The sequence below is a fragment of the Charadrius vociferus genome, unplaced genomic scaffold (genome assembly GCF_000708025.1).
Source record: "Charadrius vociferus isolate BGI_N301 unplaced genomic scaffold, ASM70802v2 scaffold105, whole genome shotgun sequence".
In the NCBI taxonomy this organism is placed as follows: domain Eukaryota; kingdom Metazoa; phylum Chordata; class Aves; order Charadriiformes; family Charadriidae; genus Charadrius; species Charadrius vociferus.
In genome coordinates this window covers 1,840,373-1,864,646 of record NW_009648543.1, presented here as the reverse complement: position 1 = coordinate 1,864,646, position 24,274 = coordinate 1,840,373, and the positions used below count along the sequence as shown (strand labels likewise).

The 24,274-nt window shown below is 41.6% G+C and overlaps 1 protein-coding gene across 1 annotated transcript in view; it reads left to right on the top strand.

The window, feature by feature from the left end:
• TBL1X (transducin (beta)-like 1X-linked) overlaps positions 1-9,957 on the top strand; it is a 180,474-nt gene extending 170,517 nt beyond the window's left edge. The window contains exons 12-17 of the mRNA XM_009885959.1: positions 1,404-1,525; positions 2,992-3,066; positions 6,325-6,452; positions 7,609-7,774; positions 8,329-8,430; positions 9,570-9,957. Coding sequence (XP_009884261.1) covers positions 1,404-1,525; positions 2,992-3,066; positions 6,325-6,452; positions 7,609-7,774; positions 8,329-8,430; positions 9,570-9,596 — 620 coding nt within the window. The 3' untranslated portion in view covers positions 9,597-9,957. The remainder of the gene's footprint in view (positions 1-1,403; positions 1,526-2,991; positions 3,067-6,324; positions 6,453-7,608; positions 7,775-8,328; positions 8,431-9,569) is intronic.
• Positions 9,958-24,274: the final 14,317 nt, after the last annotated feature.

The following is a 24,274-nucleotide window of genomic DNA, read 5'->3' as shown; positions in this document are numbered from 1 at the left end:
CAATTTTCCTTTATATTTCTGCAATGTAGAAATTCCTTACCTGTCACGCAGAATTATTGAGCTTTTTCATTAATATTCTAAAAAATATTTGTATTTGAAACAATTTCAACCCCCAGTCTCATTTAGGGTGCTACCTGATGATTCGGAAAGTGACATGGTTCAGTCTCATTTTGCAGTTCATAAAAATTATAAGAGGAAAAAACATACTTAAATATAATAGTCTTGGCAGCACAGATATCTCATCACCTCTGTATTACAGCAGTCTCATTTTGCAGTTCATAAAAATTGTAAGAGGAAAAAACATACTTAAGTATAATAGTCTTGGCAGCACAGATATCACCTCTGTATTACAAAAGTATTTATCTGAACGTATTTGAATAAGGCATTTCTTGGCTTCATTTAAATGCTAAATTTGTATTGTTGCCAGAAAGAGATACAATTTTGCTTCGTATATGCTGGTCTCATTCTGACACACTCGCTTCTCTCAGGAGTGTGCCGAGAATGAAGATTTCTGTATTTTAGCAAGTCTTATGTCATCCTCTGGAGGGCAGCTAAACTCTCTCCTGAGCGAAAAAACCAAGCAGCAGTCATAGAAACACAAGCAAGCTATATGTCAGGAGTTCCCTCCTACTCCTGCGCATCCTTTTAGTCTGCAGTGACATGCTGTAACAGCGGGGTTGGGTTGTTGGTTTTTTCCACGCTTTTTTGCAAAGTGTGTGTGTTGCACACAGGCACTAGTTATATGTTCCTGTGCTGTCTGTGTACAAAGTTTCATTACTTCAGTCCCAATTAATGCCAAACCCTCTATAGAAGCTCTTCCTCTCATTTCAGATCAGCTTTATCAATCCCCAACTAAATCAAACTGAATGTAGGTGTTATTAATCCATGTGTCTGCACAGAACAATAGGTTTGTATCCGTGGTTGCCTAAAGCCAGTGCAAAGGATGATGGCCACCTGCTTCTTCTCCCTCCCATGTGTTGTGCTTGGCATTCACAGGAGCATTTTTTCTAACCCAGATGAAATTTTCCACGTTTTTTCTGGATTAGTTTTCTTCCAGGTGCTTCGCTGAGCTGGCTTACAGAGGAATGAGTGGTAGAGATGGCACAAGAGCAGTGTCCAGCTGGGAGCAGGGAGGGTGGAGGCACATTGTTTTGCCCCCTCTTATGTAACTTTACCCAAAAGATTCTTATAAAGAGGTGCCATGCAAAGCATCCAGATTACCCACTGCAAGAGAAAAAATAATTTGTGCCCTTCTGTCCATCCCTATCATCCCTGTAACTGGTTGCAGGTGACAGGCCAAGAATTAGCTTTTAGTCCGTTTTATCCAGATGGGTGACAGGAGGAAAATGATTTGGGATAACTGTTTCTTTGCTGATGTTCCTTTCATTGTTTGTACTTCACAGCTCCTGCTCTGGATGTAGACTGGCAGAACAACACTACGTTTGCCTCCTGCAGCACTGACATGTGCATTCATGTATGCAGACTTGGCTGTGATCGTCCTGTTAAAACCTTTCAAGGACACACAGTAAGTTTAAGAAGTCCAAAATGTTAGTGATAAAGTCACAGCAGCGTGTTAAGATGATGGCAGATGATGTGTTTGCAGGGTGTGTTCTAGCACCAAAGTTGTTACATCCCATTGCTTCCCTAAAACCATATTCCTCAGGAATGACTCACTGCCTGTGAGAAGGGATAAACTGTTCTGCATCACCGTAGGAGGCAAAACCTGCAGTTTAAACAGTGAGACTATTTATAAGTAGCATGAGCTGCAGACTAAGGGCACATTAATAAATAATTTTTTTTTTCCGTTGGCTTAATTTCCTTTAGTAAATGAGAACTATGAATAAGGACGGAACAATTTACCTCCAGTCATTGTTCAGTTTTAGAATCAATTTCACCTAATAAGATCTATTTAAGATGCATTTCCCCCCCTCTTTTCCTGGTGGTATTTAATGACTGTCAAGGGCTAGTTTTTCTAGCTTTTATTAATGAGAAAGCTGCTGTTCATATACTGACCTGTAATTTAGATATTAACTTCCAGAATTTGCTATCTCCCTACTAAGGAAAAAATGTGCATTTGAAGACCTTTAGTTAGTCTTTGGTTAAACTGATATTTCATGATAGATTGTACATTCCTACCAACAGGCTGGTGCTTTTTGTGATTATATGAAATGCACCATTTTGCACATGATCCAAATTTTTACTTCACATATCTGTACAGTTCCTTTTAATTATGACTGAAACATGTAAAATGGATAAAGCAAAATTTAAGTATTTTCCAGGATTATTTTCACTGAGATCCTGAGCCAATTTATGTTTTTAAAAAACAATCTTTCCCTTTTTATGAAATGCTTTTTTCCCCCATATGTATGACCCTCAAAAAAGCACAGAAAACTTACTGATTACCAAGGGGATACGCTAGGCTTAGTTAATTACAAAATGCTAGAAAGATGGATAGAGAAAGCATCGTAAACTATTGAATATTCCATGCTGGATTTCATTTTCACGTACACCTCTGTTTAGAGAGACCAGCATTGTTGTAGAGCTGCAGTACTAAGAACAATAAACTCCACAAAACTTTGCACCCCGCCAGTATTTTCTCTTGAAATTTTGTATCACTGAGATCAGAATATTGACCAAAGAAGTATCTCTATTGTAGAAAGAAGTTAATGCTGTATTATCACTCGGTCTGGTTTGAGGGTTTATTTAAATCCTAGCATATGAAGAAAGGGTAAGAGCGACTTTGTGCCAGAACACGTATCAGAAGATTGATTGTGTGTATTGTTCACAAACACAAAATGGTTCCCGTTCCTAAATGACTTTTAAATAGCATGTTATGGAAGCAGCACTGCTTTTGTTCACCCATAAAGCAACCAGGGCTGTAATTTGTGGTTGAACTTGTTGCATGCCTATACCGTGAGTGCCCTCTGCTGGCTGCCCAGTACAATGCAGGTAACAGTAATATTCCCTTAATAAAATCACTCTTTATTTCAGAACGAGGTAAATGCAATCAAATGGGACCCATCTGGCATGCTACTAGCGTCTTGCTCCGATGATATGACATTAAAGGTAATATAATTTCCATTCCTGCTTTTTTTTTCCTGCTGTTCAAAAAGTAAAGACAACAATTATGTCTATTTTTCAGTCTTCTCCAGAATGATGGTACTGTATTACTTAAAACTCCGCATGAACAATAGTTTCATTTTGTCCCATATTTCTAAAAGCTAATCTGAAAGATTGAACACAGAGAAGCAGCCACTGGGAAAACTGAGACATCCTGTCCAAATAAGTGTTAAGTGACCGGTATGTCACTGTGAGAGAATAGTCATAGTTTAAATATACACCTGCTTCCCTGTCAATAGAAGCACAATGCCTATGCTAAGAAGCAGTCTACTGGTTACATTTTGAAAAGAATATAAAAATAAAGAATTTTCTTTCCCTTTGGAGTATTTTTTCTGAAAATAATTTTGTTGGAGCTGTTTGATTATTTATTTTTTTTTATAGCCTTGGACTAATCAATGGGACACAATATATAAATTCAGAGCCCACCAAAAATCGGAATTGCTCGCTGAAGATACCTGTCTTTATCCATTCGCTGTATGGGACACCTAAGGCAGCTATGCCACTGATGTATGTGCCTCCGTTAGGTGCCTGAAGTTAGAATCATAGAATAGTTTGGGTTGGGAGAGACGTTTAAAGGCTATCTACTCCAACCCTCCTGCAATGAGCAGAAACATCTTCAACTAGATCAGGCTGCTCAGAGCCCCATCCAACCTGACCTGGAATATTTCCAGGGATGGGGCATCTACCACGTCTCTGGGCAACCTGTGCCAGCGTCTCACCACCCTCATTGTAAAAAAAGTCTTCCTTATATCTAGCCTAAATCTTCCCTCTTGCAGTTTAAAGCCATTACCCCTTGTCCTTTCACAACAGGCCCTGCTAAAAGTTTGTCCCCGTCTTTCTTATAAGCCCTCTTTTAAGTACTGAAAGGCCGTAATAAAGTCTCCGAGGGCCTTCTCTTCTCTGAGCTGAACAACTCCAACTCTCTCAGCCTGTCCTCACAGGAGAGGTGCTCCAGCCCTCTGATCATTTTTGTGGCCCTCCTCTGGACCCACTCCAACAGGTCCATGACTTTCCTGTGCTGAAGGCTCCAGAGCTGGACGCAGTACTCCAGGTGGGGTCTCACGAGAGCGGAGTAGAGGACCAGAATCACCTCTCTCGACCTGCTGGCCACAGTTCTTTTGATGCAGGCCAGGATACAGTTGGCCTTCTGGGCTGTGATCGCACATTGCCGGCTCATACCCAATTTTTCATCCACCAGTCCCGCCAAGTCCTTATCCTCAGAGCTGCTCTCAATCCTTTCATCCCCCAGCTTGTACTGATAACAGGGGTTGCCCCAACCCAGGTGCAGGACCTTGCACTTGTCCTTGTTGAACCTCATGATGTTCACATAGGTCCACTTCTTGAGTTTGTCCAGGTGGAACGAATCTGGATTCTGGCTCACAGACAGCACAGACTGCTTTACCAGCACACCTGGGCCATTGCACGGTGCCAGCAAAGTATTGCTAATACAGGGGCAGTCTGGGCTTGCAGAAATACTTTTAACAACAGAGCTTTTTCATCCTGAACTCCTCTCTTATTCTCCTTTCTCAGTCACATTGAATGAAGGCTGTGTCCATGTAGAAATAGCTGTATGTTGTAACAGCAAAGCGCTCCTGCTGGACTGTTGATTTATACTGGTTCCTTAAGCAAAGCAAACGTCTCAGGAAAGATTTGGTTTTGTGGATAAGAGTTTTACCAGTAATACAGATTTCTCATAGTAAAGTTGTGTTAATTAAGGCTCATACCTCTTTCCATTGCTGACCGACACAGCTAAAGTAAGAGATGTCTCTGGCATGCACACAGCCTATGTATAAGACCTGAAACTGAGAGCAGCAAAGCTTGTAGATTAGAGCTAAGTGAACCTTAGCGTTATGGATGTTTCCTCTTCATAGGTAGCCTGAATTCCGCTCAGTTCTACTGTGTCTTTGCCGCACACCCACTCGGGTTTTCATCCCTCTGGATTCTAGATGTATTATTCCACAATATTCACAGAACTAAAAATTTACAGAAAATAGGGCTAGAAGAGACCGAAAGAGAGCACTTTGTCTGTTGTGCTGCCACAAAGCAGTATTATAGTAACCAGTATTACTTTGCTTAAACATCATCATCCACTTTTATTTGGTGCCCAGTTGCGTGCTGTGTTTTAAAAACAGCTGTGGCTCAGTGTTGTTGGTGCCAGTTCAAATTTCTGACCGCTGAATTTGCCACAAGAGCTAATGGTTTGCTATTCCCAGCCTCGCCTGTTTTTAAAAATCTTCAGTGATGGAGACTGCAAATCCTTTTCAGGCAATTATTATTCTTTTTCCCTTGAAAATCGGTTCTCTCTGGCTTCGTTTTTTTTCTCTTTTTTTGGAGTTCTTGATATTTTCCTACAACTTGTTGGAAAATGTTGCCTGTTAGCTGTAGAACATGGCTAAGCTTTGTGTAACATTTCCAAAAGCAGACTCAGATATGCTGATGAAAATTCGGCATGAAAGCACATCATTTCCCTCATAGTGCAGACTTATAACAAGTGAGTTAAATCATTACTACATTTTTGGTATCTCTCTGAAACTGACTGACTAAATTTGAGTTATCTTCCCTGCTATGAATTAGCTTCATCTTGTTTTCTCAGTTAGCTGACGAAAAGGTCTTCTAAATTACCTGTCATCTCTGTTGAATGTATTCTTTATCTCACGCTGAAGTATTTGGCCATGTAACAGTGCATAAATAGTGGATCTTGTTCCATTGTCTGTGCTGTTAAAAACATCAGGAAGACAAATGGAGTTAGGAGGGAAAGGAAAAATTGATGTGGCTCTTGACTGGCATAAGAGAAAATTATTAGGTTCTAAGCAGTTATTGAAACTTAATTTTCATTGTTTAGGATGACTGCTGTTGTAATGTGTGACTTAAACTTCAAGTTAAACTTCTCTAAACAGAGTAACTTAAGTTTCTGTATGAAAATACTATTGCAGGCTATGGGCAGTACAGCAACTATTTAGTTCTTCTTATCTATTGAATAAATACTATTAAATGTGTAGCTCTTTCCCCTAATGGCGTTATTCTAATGTGTGTGCATTATAGGGGCCAAACTGCTGTGTTAATAAACTTAAATTATGTTTATATGTATTCATGCGTGTCAAGGTCTTAAATAAACATGGTAAGAATAACATAGAACTGAAAGAATTCAGCTGAGAAGAGATTAGTAACGTTGCCATTTTTCTCTTCATAATTGCTCTGACTTAGATTTGGAGTATGAAGCAAGATACCTGTGTACACGATCTTCAGGCTCACAGCAAAGAGATTTATACTATCAAATGGAGTCCTACAGGACCAGGCACCAGCAACCCAAACTCCAACATCATGTTAGCAAGGTAAAAAATATACCTCTTTCTGTTGCCTACCAAGGAGAAGCAGCATCTTTCTGACATATAACTACTGTCACCTTGCCATCAGTCTTCCTGCAGACAATTCCAGTAAAAAAGTACCTGCGTTTGTAAATCAGGGGCATGGTTACAAAGGGAAAGGAATCATGCCTGAAAATGGAAGAAGAAAAAGAAGGAAAATAGAATCATATGATATTTAACTTTTAAGCTGCCTTGATAAAGCGATTGTAAATTTGGCATTGCACCTTTACGTCTGACATCCGGTTGTTATGAATGAAAATACTTAATGAGACATTGCAGCCCATTCAGCCAGTTGGAATGTGTTCTAACCAGGGTCATGCAACTCACCTGGGCAGATACTGACAGATTTTATAGCCTGTTAACTAACAAGCAAAAGCTTGGGTAATCTTTAAAATACCACTTGAAAATCTGTTCAAAATCCTTCTTTGAGTTTAGGAAATATGTTTACTTGTAGAATGCCAATTGATGGTAGTACCGTGGGATTATCAGAGCAGTGCATGGTGTATTCAGTTTGGGGAGCAGTTGTATCAAAGCTGTTTTATTTATTTTACTCCTTAGTCTGGAACTGGACAGGGAAGAACTACTTTGCTTTCTTGGAGTTGTTCTTTTAATATTATTTTTAATAAAAATTATTTCGTTTGCCTTCTTCTAAGCCCACACTATGGGGTTTAGATGGCTGTAAAAAAAACAGCACTGAAACAAAATGAAAAGAATCACAGTTCTAGAGAATCACAGAATGTTAATTTATTAAATAAAGCAAATCCATTAGGAATAAGATTTCTCTGGGACGATTTACCCTGTTAATGACAGTATATATTTTACCTTCCTGAATAATATCAAGTAGGATCTCAAAAAATAGGAGCTCGATCCTTGTAGGGCTAGCTAGTGGTCTGATCCTATATACAGGACCTTGATACGCACTCAAAGGTTCCACATACAAGAATTCAGTTCAGTAGATACAGTTCTTGTCAAGGCTGGAGTGAATATTGGCTTTTCTGTTTGAAGCATTATTTCTTACTTAGCCAAGGAAAAAAACTTATTCTCTTAAAACACTTACAGTATCAAACTAGAAATTGATTAACACTCAAATTAAGACATGCTTGTAATTGAATGCTTCTTGCAGTGCTTCGTTTGATTCCACTGTTCGGCTGTGGGACGTTGACCGAGGAGTCTGCATCCATACGTTAACAAAACATCAAGAGCCTGTCTACAGTGTAGCTTTTAGTCCTGATGGAAAATATCTAGCCAGTGGGTCCTTTGACAAATGTGTCCATATATGGAATACTCAGGTACTGTTTTGCTTCATGTGAAGCACGTCTGTTTTAAATGACACATGAATAGGAAAAGCTTAAATGGAAAATGTGTGTGCCTCTGTAGCGTATGACCTGCCAGCCCAGGTGAACCTGATTGTGTTGGCTGATACAAGTCTCAGCATAACAGTTGAGTCACTCAGGTGAAGTGAGGTGACTGTCCAGAACATTTCTTCTGCTCTAGGCTTCATTGTATGCTAAAACACTAGCATGCAAGAAAATAGATTTAATTCTGGATACTAATGCCTCACAGCCTGAACTAACAACAAGCTTTAGAAAAGACCACCTCAGCCTAACTCCCCAGGCCTTTCCTGTTATAATGTTGGCAAAACCAGTTGTCCAAGAGTCCTACTGTAAATTGCTTTCTGGAGGAGCCCGTTTCTCATTCATTCACTTTATGGAGATGACCATAGTTGGGTGATGTGAATAGCCCGCCCCTCGCCACCACTCTTCTTTTTAATGTAGTGCCCCGTGACAGAGAAAAAGAAGGGGAACTTACATATCAAATGTTTGCACGCTCTTTTGCTTTGTAGAGTGGAACTCTAGTACATAGCTACAGAGGCACCGGGGGCATCTTTGAAGTCTGCTGGAATGCTAGAGGAGACAAAGTGGGAGCAAGCGCATCAGACGGATCGGTAAGGAGCTTTACACGTTGTAGATGTTGAGTGGAGATTACTCTTCTGGATAGCGTCAACAAAAAACGTACATGCCATACTGCCTTCTCTGGACAGAGCTGAAGGGTAGACAGCTCAAGATAGAAATAGGTAGTTCTGTGGAGTATTTTAAAAATGCTCTGTAGTATATTAAAAAGGTTCTGTATACTAAGAGGTGGTGTTCTTATTGGAAATGAAAAATGCTTGTGGAATAGGTGAATGTTACTGAAGATGGGAATGACTTCTAAACACGTATTTGACAAGAACAGCAGCAGTGTTGTTTCTATCATTATTTATCTCATCTGTCAATTTTTAATGAAGGTCAGGTCACAGCAGTCAACTCTCTCGTAAACAGTTGTCCTCGGGCTTTCTAAGTTTTATTCCACAGAAGAAGTTTACCCTTGAATAGTTCCTAAAAGAGGAAGTTTTCAGCTTGATGCCCAAAGATTTCATTGTGTGGTAAAGGAGAAATATTGCCATAGAGATACTGATTATTCATTACTATTTTTGCTGTTAATGTTACCTTAAAAACCTTTCAATTGTAGCATGATCAGCTTGTGAAGGACACACAGATGTTATAACGCACTCTACAGCTTTTTAAAATAACTTTTCTACATGGCTGGCTGGCATAACTACTTTGGAGCTGTATTTTCCACCTATGACATGATTCAGTTGCTGGAGCTTAGTTGTGCCATTTGAGATAGTGCCATGCCTGGCTTCCAACAGCTGCTCCAAATGGGCGCATGTCCGCTCGAGGTCCTGTGTCACACCTGCCAGGCCTGTGCGTCTATTTTGGATATATTTCAGAAATGGAAGTGGACACTGTATTCAGGCGACTAAACAGAGCCCGTAGTCTTATCTGGGATGTGCCACCAAAATGTTTGTTTGTAATCCAATGAAAGCCCAGCTAAATTTTAAATGTATGGTTTTCAGTTGAGTTTTCTCCGGTGTTGGGTTGTTCCCTTGCTTGTGTGCTTGTAAACAGCTACTTGAGACGGGCTGGATTGATGCAGGGGAGTATAACCTAGCTGGCTGCTCAGCCTGTGTACGGAGCCGTATATGAATAGGACTTTCATATCACCTTCAGAAATGGTTCTTAATGCTGAGTCTTTTCTCTCCAGGTTTGTGTTCTAGATCTGCGGAAGTAAAAGTGAAATGTTTTAGAAGAAATTTCAAATGGACCAGCAGTGAATGTGTGGGGAGAAGCACTCTTCAAAACTATTCTTAACAGCTCCAGAACTGTACGAACTTGAACAAAGTTAGAGTGTACCGTGAAACCAACTCTCCCTGGCCACAGGTGTCTAGTTTTTTGTCCGTAACCTTCATCAAGGAGTAAAAACACAGTCACTTCAGAGGGGGAGGGAATGGTTTCCACCTGGAACATTCAGCCTTGGAAGCATGAAGCCACCAGCTAGGCATTGCACTGTTTGGTTTGCGTCTGAGAACTTGCTCTGATGGCTGGGAAAAAAAAGCTGTGCCAAAAAAAAATTAATAAAAAAAAAAAGAAAAATGCTGTGATAAACCAAAAGGGAAAAAAAATCCTCCTCCATGCGGTGTTGTATTTTTTCCTTCCAATTTGGACACTACAGTTGCTCTCCCAAAGGACGTTCAAAGACCAGTTTGTACTGATGAAATGCTCAACTTTGTAATCACAACACTTTCTATTTTCTAGACTACTTTTTTTGTTCAGTGGTTTTTCTATCAGCTGGAATATTACAGCCTGGAGAATCCCAGGCTTAGGATGAAACTTTTGTTTTCCGTTTATTTCTCCCTTCCACTCCCAACTTCTCCTTCCTTTTTTTCCTCCTCTTTCTTCTTGCCCTTTTTTTTTCTTTTTTCCCTGTATGCCCATAGTAGATGCAGCCAGGTGGACATGACAATGAAAATTTTTGACAGACTGCTTCTCCTCTCTTCTCTCTCTTCCTTTTCCTTTCTTTCTCTCCGTTTAAAAGAAAAAAAAATCCTCCATGCTTCAGATCTTAGCGTCTCAAGGGCACTTTCAGCAAATTGTGTAATAAGTGCTTTATATAAGAATGCAGTGCTGGGGAAGATTTTTACAGGAGAAAGATGACTTTTAACAGAAAGAACCCAGTGTATTTTTGGAAAAAAAATATTTTTTATGTTAAACAGTTTTAAAAGCCTAAAATGGCCACCAAATGTAGACCAGTTGTGGAATTCAAGCAAAAAGAATGACACAGAGTCCAAGGAACATGAAAGGTGCAGTATCCTTTTTCTCTTCTCTCTCAGAAAGTGCTGTAAGAGAAAAATGCCATTTGCTACAACAAATGCCAGTCATTTACTAAGAGTCCTCTTCCAGCAGCCAGCCATTTATATAGTCTCATTTCATTTTTGTGGCTGTTTGGTGATGTACACATATTAAAAGGCATTCGTAAATTTGAGACTATAAATATAGCATTCATTTTCTTGAGTCCATACTTTTCGTTTATCCTCGGTAACCAGGGGAAAAACAATTGTGTATCTTCTTTCCTCTAGCAATAGTTCAAATGTCACACAGAACATGGGTTTGGCTGCCCGCGGCCGTGCTGAGCAGTGCTACTCTCCGCTATTCAACCCACTCAGCTGTTTCTCTTCCTGTAAGTCCATGAGATTTTACCACTGACTTAATGGGACCAGTTGGACCAAGATCTATTGACTGCATCTATCACTGTTGAAGAACGGACTCTTGCCAAGCTGCTGCCCATCCCTGGTCGGCACACACCTAGAGGCAGGCTCTGCCATTGCATCGGGCATCTGCAGTGCATCGGGCATCTGTGTTCTGCGTGCTGCAAGGAAAGTTCTGGGTCTGCCCAGACAGGTTTAGCCTTGTGTGGTGCGGTGCTCAGAAGACAATGTAGAACTCTCCATTAGGTGAGGACGTGATAAAGGATACATAAGTTATGTCTCAACGTGTATACTACTGTAAAGTTACAGTGGATGAAATGATTGGAGTCACAATAAAGACTTCCAGGGCACCACCTATCCACTTTGGACATGATTTCCTCTGCAACCTAGACGTCTGCAGGGATGCCTACTGAAGACTACACTACTGTAAGAGCAAATGACAGATGCAAAGAAGGATGCATAGGCAGAGTTTTCTGAAAGCGCTGTAAACTGAAAGGCAACCTTGAGGTGGTGGCAGCCGTTATTTAGACATCCTCAGAACTGGCTGAGTCAGACAGGTGTCCTCTCTAGCCCACAGGCTAGGCCAGGGTTTGTAGGAGAGAGAAAAACAAACAAGCAGAGAACCCCTTTAACATACATCATGTAGTACCTTCCCGCTCGGAGTTGCTATTTCTGTAACACAGGATCTTCCCTTTGATTTGACCGCAGCTGCTGAAGTGGTGATTTGATCTGAGCAAAACCAAAACCAGAGCCCTACTGCTGAACTGGTGGTGTAGAACCTGCCAGGCATCACGGCATCGTCATGGCATCGTGGAATCCATACCTCACTTTTTCTCCTGTGTTTTCCTCTCTTCATGCTTGCATCTGCACAGTATCTTAGTCCTTCCAGTGGAACTAGCCACTGCCAGCCTCAGCTGCATTTCTTAAAGATACACATTTGGAAAGGACAAAAGAATGAAAAGAAATAACTGCTGAAAGGGTTCCTCAGTCCTGAGGTGGAAACAGTTATGTGGCATTTTGGTTATTAATGACAGTTAGGCTCATTTATAATTTATATCAAATAATTGGACAAGTAGTACTTTCGATGTTAAATGCGTTTATGTGTTGGGTTTAGTTGTCCTCTCCAAGAGCGTGGGCTGTAGATGATCACCTGGCAGTTTTGCACTGGTTTATAATGGCCATGTGTTTAAAATCGCTACTTAAAAAAAAAAAAAACAACAAAAAAGTGCTTGTTTGAAGAGAGACTTGCATTTGAATACAGAGATGTGGTTTTATAAAGCACGGTTGGGTCGATGATTTGATTACAATCATTGCATGTACACGGTTAACTTCTTAAGCTGCTTTTGGGTGGCGTTTCTGAGAACAACACAGAGAAGCTCTGGGTCTGCAGGTGGCGGAGGGTGGCACGGATGGGGGCCTGGTCTCGCCTCTGTCCCCTGAGTGACGCCTGGATAGGGCAGACCTCAGGATTCAGAGAGATGAGGTGGTTCAGTCCGAGTTCAGCGGCACTGCGTGGCTGGCTGGCTACACAGCCTGTGTTTCGTGGTTATTCCCGGGACAGCTACTGTGTCCGTGACACCTTTATTTTTCTCCCTTTCCTGTATTTAAATTGTCAAAACAACACCCTACCCCTGCCCGCCTACATGGAGGTGAGAAGCCCAGAGAAACAAAATTTGAAAATCAGTTTGCAAAGCCTACGTGTGAGAGAGGCTGCTGGTCCAGGGAATTTTCTATAAAGACCATCAGATTAGAGCGCAGCATATGTCAAAAGCTAAAAAAAAAAAAACCACACCTTTCTTCCCCTCCCCAACACCCTAAAGGCTGGAAAATCCTCAAAGATACCGTAGTAGACAGCTTTCAGCTAAAATGAGGGCAGCTATTAAGGAAGGCAGAAGATGTAGTGGCAAAGGTTAATCCTAGTCTAGCGGGACGGTTTCTTTAGGAGGTGGGCAATGGGGAGAGAGAGGCATTCCCAGGCTGTAGTTCACCGTGGACGTCTAAGCCGACATCTGCAGAACTGCCCTGGTGGGAGCTCTCGTCTTCCTCCGCTGCTGCGGCGGCGTCCCTCGGCCAGCGGTGCCTTTCTGCGGCTCCCCGGCAACAGAACAGCGTGAAGCGAGAGGCCGATGGACTTCAGCATTTTTATTTTTTTTCCATGCAATATTTTTTGATAACTTTGTGCATCGTTCTTTGTAACGGAAGAGAAATTGAAAAACCTAAGCGAGCAAACAGGATTGTGAAACCGTTGAGAGGCTTACTGGATATTTATCATTGCTGGCTGTCTGGAACTGGCCTTGAAGTGAAAAAAGACAGTTTCTGAAAAACCACTCGACTCTGTGGGTTAGAAGGATACTGAATCTTTTATGTAGAAAACACTGGGTCCCTTATGGGGCACTAAAGGGCCTGACTTACAGGGTTATACACACATTAACCCCATGCTACATCTTAGAAAATTCCTTTTAATTTGTTTAATAAAAAAAAAGAAAAAAATAGCTAATTTTAGAGCCAAGTGAAGTGCACTTTGTCAAATGTAAGGGTCTGCTTTGTTTTTGGGTTTCTTTTTTCTTTTTCCCTTTTTAATTTTTCCTCCTTTTTTTCCTCCTTTTGCCTTTTTAAAAGATGTGGTTCTTTGTCAATTGCAGAAATGTTCTTTCAGCCACTCACTGAAATTCTGAATTCTGGCTTCTGCAGTTTTTATTGTCTGTGTCAGACTTGCAGCCAGACTTGGTTCTCATTTCAGCATTTCCCAGGTTCTGTTGAAACAACATCAACCCTTATTTTGTTTCTCCCCCACCCACACTTTCTTCAAATTCACCTTGTGTATTGTAGCTCATTTGTTTTAAGGAGAGAATCAACAGATCATATTCAGTGTCTTGAATAAATTGCTATATTTTGATATTAGAGAATTCTGTGCGTGTTGTTCCTTATTCTTTTCTGGCCATTTTGCATCCTATGCTTAAGAGCTGGGGTTGGGTGACTTAAGTTGTAACACGGTGTCACGACCTAAAGGGTTACCCGGCCCGACGGTGTATAAAGATCGCGACCATGGGTTAGTAGGATTTTGTAATACACAAGGGCATTGAGGCTTTAGCCTCTAATTTTCCTTACTGTATTACAGATTACCACAAATACCACACAAATCACCACTGGCAAGTATACCTATGATTAAGAAAACAAATATATATATATATATATGTACATCAAGCTATTATAAAGTTATTATTCTCGAGTAATAGTATAGCAACAATTAATACTATAGCAGCGATTAATTATAGCATCAGTTGTAGCAGTACCCAATAATAGTAGAAATGAAGTATATAAATATAAAATATTACAGGTTACAACAAAGTTATTGCTAGTGAAGCAAACTTATCAATGATGTAATAGCAGATATACTATGCTACGTTACTTACATGTATATAAGTGGCACCAGGCACATTAGACACATCTCGGAAGGGGTCCGGCCATCCCAGAGGTGGGAGGACAAACCAGACCAGCCCCAGACAGGGGGTCAGTGGGGGATCAGTAAAACAACAAGCAGAATCTCACTTCAAAGCTGATGCGTGTCACGGAGTTTGGGGTCAGCCAGGCGTCCCCGGAGAGGGTCCAAGGTCTTGTAGAAAGTTCACAGAGCTGTTTAGGAAAGGGACGAGTATGTGCAGCATGGGAAGAGAGAGAGAAGCTCCATTTTGGATAGAAAGACATTTTCATATCACAGATATATGAGAAGGTGCAGGATACCACCACTTCAAGCAGCCAAGAGATGCTGTTAATTTCTGGTTTTCACGTGGGACAGCCAACAGATGATGATTTCTATTATCTCAGACCAATTTTTGGTTTTTGGGACTTTTCCTGTTTTTGCAGTTAGAACAGCCAATGGCAGTTACCAAATCTTACTTTCTCGGTTTGTTTTCCCCTTTTTCCAGACTATTTTTCAGCTTTTCAGCTGATAAGTTACCATTACAGTTCCTTGGGTTTGCACTTATTGAGGGCATCTCGGGATGTGTCCAGTTTCTACGTACCCAGCTGCACTTCAAAACTGCTGGCTGTGCTTCTTCAGGATGTTTCTGGTTCCCAGACTCACAGCTCCCAGGCTGGCAGGCAATTTCTCTCACAGTATTTCAGCAGACGTGTTCTGTTCAGCACTTTTCCCCTTCTAACCAGCTCACCTTTATGGCTGCTCACATCACATATTTTATTTTTCAGTCTTCTCCCCCCTCCCCGCCCCTTGATGCATTTATTGGAAATGTATACAGCTGGTAAGGAACCAATATGAGTAAGATTGGGTTGAAGTAGTTTTTAAAAAAAAGTTTCCTCAAAATGAAGTTTCTCCAGATAAAATAAGTTGGACTCTAGGTTGATCTAGATAAATTTAATTTTTCTTTAAGCTATCAAGGCCTTAAATTCAACCTTGCTTGAGCCGTTGGGGGTTTTCTAAGGACTTCAGAATATTGCAGGTCATGCGATGAGGTTTTAGTTCTTTTTCTGTTTAGGCATCATTAGAGGTGTCTAGAAAAGGGGGACACTCCGTCCCGCAACAGATGCGCTGGCGCAAGGAAAGTGGGATTCCTGCAGTTGTCCCCTCTGGCGGGAATTCCCGTGGGCACCATCTCACAGCTCTGCTCTGCTTGGGGCTCACGGCACAGACACCTCAAAGGATACAATGGAGGTTTTTTAGCTTTAACGGGCTGAATGTTACGTGGTTTTTAGCTGGGTTTTATTCCACAAAGTGGTACCCACCGTACTTTGTGGAGGATTCAACAAGAAACGTGAGATGTTTGCTTTGTGACCATGTAATACCCTGACTGGGCACCTAAACTAGGTTTAATGGTTGCCAGAAGCCTTCAAACTGAGTTAGCGCTTAGGTAAAGCACAGTCTTAACGTGTGACATCATCAAGTTTTTAAGTGTTTAAGGACCTAGACTGTTAAGATTGATATGCAACATTTGGGAAGGGTCAAGCGCTAGAAAAAACACTATGCTGATGATCAACATGTTACTACATCATCAAATACTCATAAAAGAGAAAGCCTTTCATGCCACTTCTTTGAATTAATGCTCTGAAATTTGCACAGCATTAATGTACAATTGATTCCCTGCAACTGTATGGGTTGAAAGCAGACAGACAAATACATTTGTTCAGCTCTCACAAGACCAAGAACCACCAGCAGTCCTGCTAACAGTTTCTCAAAATAAAGAACATGAGAGCTACGGAGTCAGCCACGGTGGGACTAGAGCTTTAATAGGTAGCACTATATAAAACCTCTCACTATACTGCCTTCTTCAATAAATGCTATGCCATAGTCTTATTTTTAGTCACATCATTTCCAGGCATGTCTCAAGAAAATGCATGGCTGACAACCTAAAATTGTAGTTTAGTTTTCCTTTATTTATCCTATAAATATTTACTTAACCTGTAAACTATTTGACAACTAACACTGGAAGCATAGAGCAGTCCCAAACACTTGCTTCTCGCTTCTGTCGGTGTGCAATACAATAAAAGGGTATTTGTTAGAGCTGTTCTGGGAAGATATAATATTGCAGCATCTCATTCAAAACCACTTATTTCCCTGTCATCTTTCTATTATCATTTCCCATCCGGGGAAAGATGAGCTTTGTCCATTAAGAGCGCACGCAATTTCGTATCTAAGCTCCACGGTCCAAAAAGTAATTTTTAAAGCTTTGAAGTCTCTTAAGTGAAGAAATGACTCACTTGGCAAGGAATTTATCATCCTTGCTGACTCCTTTCCCAACGGGAAGGAAGATCTTTGCTTCCTTAGAGATAGTTTTTTTTCTATTTCCTTTTGAATATATTCACAAAACCAAAAGAATACAAAACCTAATAACCACAGGAAAGCAGCTATATCCTCTTTTCCTGCTGCAAGGTCTAACATCTTCTGCCTTCACAGAAAACGCCTTGACTCCACCATGTAAATCGTTAGTATCTATGTCGATACAAAGATCAAGAAAAGATTCTGCTCATCTTTTTCCAAATCCTTCCCATTAAATAACTGGGACAAAGTTGGCATCCTCGTCCTACGCTAGAGTAATTCAGCACAGTAGGAAATGCACAACATCGAGACAGGATTTAGTTGCAGAGCACTGTCATTTTGCAGTTCCAAAACTCAGAATTATCTCGCTAGGCTTCTGAAAATCTGTGGTGTCAAGTGAGCATCGCGTCCCTACCCGCTGTGTTGCAGTTCCTGAAAAACACGGAGTATTTTCTTCAAGGGCAAGACAGAAAAGTCAAACCCTTAGAAGGGTTTTGAGACTTTCGGCAGTCCTTACAGCCACGGTGTCCTGTCAGCTGGACTGAAAGACGTGTCGAGTCCCTACAGAAAACACCGTCAGTGAGGACGCTTGGGGTGGACAGGATCACAGAGTCCTGAAAAAAGCAGAAACCTGATGGGAAAAGTCCACAGTGTGATGTTGCCATCTTTTAAGTCCTGGACAACGGGTGCTTGTCTGCTTCTTTCCCAGAGGCTTCTTTGGGGAGAATCGTGAGACGTTCCTGCGCAATAAGATGACCTTGTCTTGTCATCTATGCACTCGCCTTCCTCCACAGAGAATGACACAGGCAGAGAGCCTGTGGTTTGGTCAGCCTGCACAGACACCCCTTTTTTGCATACCCACATTAAAGCTCCAGGTCTCATGACTTGATCAAGCAATACAGATCAAAGCAATTTAAAAAAAAAAAAATTTAAATCAAACCTTTCTAATCTACCAACTTTTAGAATGGCATTCCTACTTGGGCCTGCTGCAGTACAGAGACTGCATTAAGATCTGTAAAAATCTTTTCACAGACAAGAAACATCAGCTTTTAACAGAAAATCCTAGGTCTTCTAGGTAGAGTGGTTAAAAAAGAAGGAGTCAGTACAAAAAAAACCCGATCTGGACTCTGTGCCAGAGACTGCAAAAGACCAATAGATTCAGGTCTGTTTCTCCAGATGCAAATTTGGAAACTGAAGGTGTTGGTATGGGAAAAATCAGCATTTCTCATCACTGCAGAAGTTCCACCAGCCCTCCTGAGGCCGAGGAAGCTAACTAGAAGATTAACCACACACAATCACTGAATTCCCCTTACCGACAAAAAAGCCCATTCCAATCAATACAAACCAGCACATTTCTGCCTGTTTTTCATTTCTGCCATGTCAGAGAAGCAAGCAGAAATTATCAGCACTCAGGTGGGGTGAGAAGGATTAGTCTACACTCAGCTCGAAGCTGAGAATGTTTCCCACAGCTTTCCCCACCAAACCTTACATAAAATTTACTTTAAAAAAACCACTATCACCCTGATACATTTCTTGAGCCAAATCTATTCCAGTAGGGACTGAACTCACAGCAGCACCTCTAGGAGAAAAGAAAAATATTTCATTTTATTGCATATTGCCACTTGGTCACTCCTTTCCCCATTCTGAACCACAAAAGTTTTGGTGCTCGTTCCTTCTTCGGTGGAAAGATGAGCTGATCGGTTCCCAAAATGAAATTAATTTAAGAGAACGAAGAACATCTTGCTTTCTGCTCTGATATTTTGATCTAATTTATTAATACTGTTTTTCTCCTGGGTGTCTTGGTCCGGGAAAGATACTATTGCCCAGCAAGAGCTGTATATCTGGATTCTTTTCCAAGATGGATTTCCTCTGTGGACTTGCTTCTCCCAAGCAAATATCCTACAGTAGCTTCTTGGAGGCCCATGATTGTTACTTGAGATGGTAGAAATAAAACAAAACCAACCAAACACCCCAACTGTATTTGGAAAATGGCCCTGAAAAAAAAATCGCTGAGAAGACAAAGCAATGGCAATTTAATGAGAAAATGTTGCTGGGGTTTTTGATGGTGGTTTTGAAGGATATTTAGGGGCAGTAGTGAACTGCACATTGAAATTTTATTTCAATGAAAATTTAAGTTTTTGTAAAGAGAATATTTGCTTATCATTTCTGTAGTATCTTCTGGGGAGCTTGTTGATGGTGGTTTATAATAAAAGGCATTAACATTTGGGGGAGAACCACCAAAAAAGTTCTAAACCAACCAAACAAAAAATTTATAGTGTACCCATCATCAGCAACTATGAAGTTATAATGTTAAAACCTAAGGAGTACTTATATGTGTACTTATATGGAACAGGCTGCCCAGGGAAGTGGCGAAGTCGCCATCCCTGGAGGTATTTAAAAGACTTATAGATGTGGTGCAGAGGGACATGGTTTAGTGGTGGTTTGGGCAGTGTTAGGTTGATGGTTGGACTTGATGATCTTAAAGGTCCTTTCCAACCTAGACGATTCTATCATTCTGTGTGGGTGTGTGGTTTTTTCTATGTATATGTGCACTGACATAGGGGTTGGTTGTGTAATTATGCCTGAATATTTATCAGTTTCTTTCACAAGTGTCTACAGGAGCAGGACAAGAGACAGTCCCACAGTTTCATAGGTATGATGAGCATCTCACCCAGAATGGAATGAATCCATTAACTGGGGATCTACTAATAAACTAAAACAATACATAGCATTTTTGTCTCCCAGTAACGTACTGATAACACTAATACCCTAATACTTAAAAGAGGTGCCATAAAAATAGATTGATATATATCTTTTTAAGGTTTTACAGCCCCTTAGCTAACAGGCTGGTGCTGAGGCAGCTCTGCTGACAGGCGCCGATGCCGCGGGCGGGCAGTGCCCCACCATCCCTCGCAGCCCCGGCACAGGAGCCCTGAGCACAGGACCACAGCTCCCTGGACTCCCTCGCTAAAAAGAAATGCTGCCAGACCGGAGCAAGGAGGTCCAACACGGGTTTCCTACCGCTGGGCTGTAAGGTCAGCATGGCTTGCTTTTCTCCCCTCCTTTTGGCCCAGTGAAGATTTCATTTCCTCTGGACAGTGGAGGGGTTCCAAGAGGTGGGAGCAGGATTGGCGTGACGGCAGCAGCAGCACAGGCACTTGTGTGTCCCACCGCCTCACTCCTTGTGGGAGGATAAATGTGTCTAGAAGAGAGGAACAATTCTCAGACCCTTGTGGCTGCCTTTATTTCTTCAGGTCACCTGCTCGTGCCTTTCACAGGTTTCCCGGTATTCAACATTGGCCTCGGTACTGTTTAAGTCAGGCTGCCCAGAGAGGTTGTGGAGTCTCCCACTCTGGAGACATTCAAAACCCACCTGGGCGCCGTCCTGTGCAACCTGCTGTGGGTGACCCTGCTCTGGTGGGGGGGCTTGGACTAGATGATCTCCAGAGGTCCCGCCCAACCCTGACCATTCCGTGATTCTGTAAGTCATAGAGCTCATAGGGTCAGACCCTCAGCAAACAGTAATAATACGGAAATATTGTTACTATGGTTAAAGATATTTAGTAAAAAGTCTTTTGTCTTTAGCAAGAAGTATTTTGTTAACGTAGATGTGATTATTTTTTTTTTTATTATTTCAAATTCAAACATTATATTGAAGGAATCTGGGTATACCAGCTTTCAGGCTATGAAATTCCTGGGAAATAAGGAAAAAGCCTCCTTATTGAGCCTCCGCCGTACTGTTCTGGGTGTAACTGCATTCCTAGGGGACGGCTGACTGCCTGGCACGGGGAGTTAGCAGAGCTGGGTTGTGACCCAGAGCACTTAGCACGGCTGGGGGAATGCCGCTCAGCCTTGGCAAGTGCCCTCTGCTGCCTTGAGGAAAGGGCTGGTGAGAAGAATGCCGTGCTCCCCATCACATGGAGGCGCATGACCGGGGGCAGGCTGGGAGGATGCCATTTCATTGCCACATAAAATTCGGTGCTCGGTCAAGTGCTTTAGCCTGAGGAGAGAGCAGTGGTGCATTTTTTTCTCTCTCTTTTTTCTCTTTTTTTCTTTTTCTTTTTCTTTTTCTTTTTCTTTTTCTTTTTCTTTTTCTTTTTCTTTTTCTTTTTCTTTTTCTTTTTCTTTTTCTTTTTCTTTTTCTTTTTCTTTTTCTTTTTCTTTTTCTTTTTCTTTTTCTTTTTCTTTTTCTTTTTCTTTTTCTTTTTCTTTTTCTTTTTCTTTTTCTTTTTCTTTTTCTTTTTCTTTTTCTTTTTCTTTTTCTTTTTCTTTTTCTTTTTCTTTTTCTTTTTCTTTTTCTTTTTCTTTTTCTTTTTCTTTTTCTTTTTCTTTTTCTTTTTCTTTTTCTTTTTCTTTTTCTTTTTCTTTTTCTTTTTCTTTTTCTTTTTCTTTTTCTTTTTCTTTTTCTCTCTTTTTCTTTTTCCTTTCTCTTTCTCTTTTTCTTTTTCTTTCTCTTTTCCCTTCTATTTTCCTTTCTCTTTTTCTTTTTCTTTCTTTTTTCCTTTTTCTTTTCCCTTTTCTTTTTTCATTTCCTTTTTCCTTTTTCTTTCTCCTCTTCTTTTTCCTTTTTCTTTCTCTTCTTTTTCTTCAATTTTGTCTTCTTTTTCTTCTTCATCTTTTTTTTCTTCATCTTCTTTTTCTTTCTTTTTTCTTTTTTTTTTCTTTTCCTCAAAGAAATTCTCTCAAGATCTGCTGTAGCAAGCAAAACAGGAGGATATGCTATCATGTGGCTACAGCTGTGATGAATGGCTGCCAGCGTTTTCACACTGTCCTGAGCCTCTGTGCCCTCTGAGGGGGAAGGACAACCCAGCCAGCACACCTGGTTCCTTACATTGCACAAAAAAAACCCATGGCACTGATATAAACCCATCTCTTTGAAATATACCTTTTTAATAAGCATGATATAGAGGCCATGTTTGGTCTTACAGATTTTCAAGACTTTTCAGGAGGCTCACAGGTGCAGAAGTTGGTGGGTATTCCTCAAAGGCATCTGGAGAGCACAGACCCAAGGTCTCCATTTACCCCCCACGGCCCTCTCGGCTACACTCTATGAAAACATTCGGTAGGTCACAGGAGGCAGAGGAAAGCTGGTGAAAAACTAGGTTAGGACAAGGCTTTGCTGACAAAGGTTGTCTTTATTAACAGACACCCTGTTGTTCTGCTCTCCAGGGGGAGTGAACCCATCTCAATCCATCACAGCTCTTTTCCACCCCTTAAGACCCAGGTTCCTTCCCACAGAAGTGAGGGCAGAGGCTGCCTGAATCTCATCCCAATGTGACACCAGTGCACAAAGAGAGACCCACAGTCCCCTCGGCTACTGCCACTCATGACAGGACGGAGCCACAGGCAACAGTAAGCTGCCAGCCTCCTCAGCTCAAGGTGCGGGCTTTGCAAAGAGATAAATGTCCCCTGTGGGACATTTAAGCTCTGAAAGCTTAAAAGGCTTCCGACCATCCCAAAACTCAATAAGCCCAAGCACCCAAGAGATGAAGGAGCAGCACAGTCTTCTCATCGCTTTCATCACTGGATGGTTTCCACCACATCAGCTTGCTCGCTCCCCACTTCTCCCTGCTGGTGGGGATGGGAAAGCGATACTGCAGCCAACAAACTCCGGTGACATAACGCAGCTTGATGAAAAATGTATGATAAGACACACCACACACCCCCAGTGATCACACAAAGAGAAGTGGGGTCTTGAAAGCTGTCTCGGGCTTGTTTTAACTGTAGATCTTCTCATTTGTAAACAGATGATGAAGAGTCCTTTTATACATCATACGTCTTTTTCAATGGATGCTTAGGTGGATTTCATGGCTGTCTTCCTGTTGTATTCAGGCAACGTAAATTACTTTTTTGGCACAGTGGCTTTTTTTTCAACTGACTGGTATTATTTCTTCAATTGACTGTGTGTTATTTTTATACAAATGCTATTTTTACCTTTGGACAAGCAAAGAATGCCCACTTTCTTTTATTCAAGCTTCACAGGCCAAATTTTCCTGTTCTTATTCAGATTAAGATCACACCATACTCATATTCGAAAATATAAATGACAGGATGATCTTCATCCAGAGGCCTAATAGAGAGAGACAGGCTAACATGCATGGCTCTTAGAAATAGGAGTTTCTAACCACAGCAGACTAACAGCTCCAGCTGGAATTCACTTCCTTTCCAGAGATGACAGCCATCGTGTGACGCACAGCAAAACCACCTGCTCCCTCGTTTTCATGAGAGAATTCAGTCTCCGGATCCCTCAAAAGGCTCAAACAAGAAAATGCTCCGTGCTTGCTCCCAGCTCAGAAACAATAACGCAAGCTGCTTTAACATCCATTAGTCTGTGCCCAACACCTGACCAAAAGACTTAATGGGGTGAGGGTGAGAGCCCAGATCACAGGAGGCTTTGAATCACAGACTGGCTGAGGTGGGAAGGGACCTCGGGAGGTCACCTGGTCCAACCCCCTGCTCCAGCAGGGCCACCTGGAGCCGGTTGCCCAGGATGGTGATATGGGAACTGGACATTGGGCCCAGGTGCTTCCAGGTCTTGCCCCCTGGGGCAGCTCCTGCAAAAGGGACACCAGAGTTTTGGGAGCTGCATTAGACTACAAACTGTTTTCAGAGAAGCCAACACAGTGTCACTGGATGACAACATGTTTCAATCCCCCACTAAAGTAAAACTGGATTCATACCACCGCTGTGAAAACTGAAGCTCTTCTTAACCCTCTTAAAGGAAGGCCTTTTAAAACAGAGCCTTCCCCTGGTCTAGCCACCAGGTTTTTAACCTGTTTAACCAAACAAATGGAAATGTGAATTTAAAGCAGCCCTGTACAGCTGCCTGTGTAAAAGCTGCACTCTTCTCACAGAAGGTTTTCCAAAAAAACGTAGTAGGAGAGACTGCAAGGTGGGTGGGTGGAGGCCTAGTGTCTGCTGGGGAAAAAAGCAACCACTTAGGCTATTTCTCTACATCTCTGCTAAGTAACTGCAAAATACTTCCTACTGTCCGCCAAATGCTCCAGCAGCAGCAGATCACAGAATGCTTCACAGGGACTGAAATAAATTTTGGTGATCATTCTGACTAAAAGGACTCTTGTAGCTTGTGGCTGAGACTTTCCGTCTGCAAAATCCTAATATTATCTGGAAGTTGCCCAGAACACATCCCTCACTCAACAGCACAGGATGTTTTTATTTCAGTGGGATCGCTCATTTCCCCTTCATCAGAAACCTTCATCCTTGGAGTGAGGAACGGGGAAGTTAGGACACTTTCACTCTGAAGTATTTGTATACCTCACCCTGCAGAGGTAAATCCCTGCTGGGAATTCTCCTACATTATCACAGAATCACAGAATTTTCAGAGTTGGAAGGGACCTCTAGAGATCATCTAGTCCAACGCCCCTGCTAGAGCAGGATTGCCCAGAGCACATTACTCAGGACTGCATCCAGGCG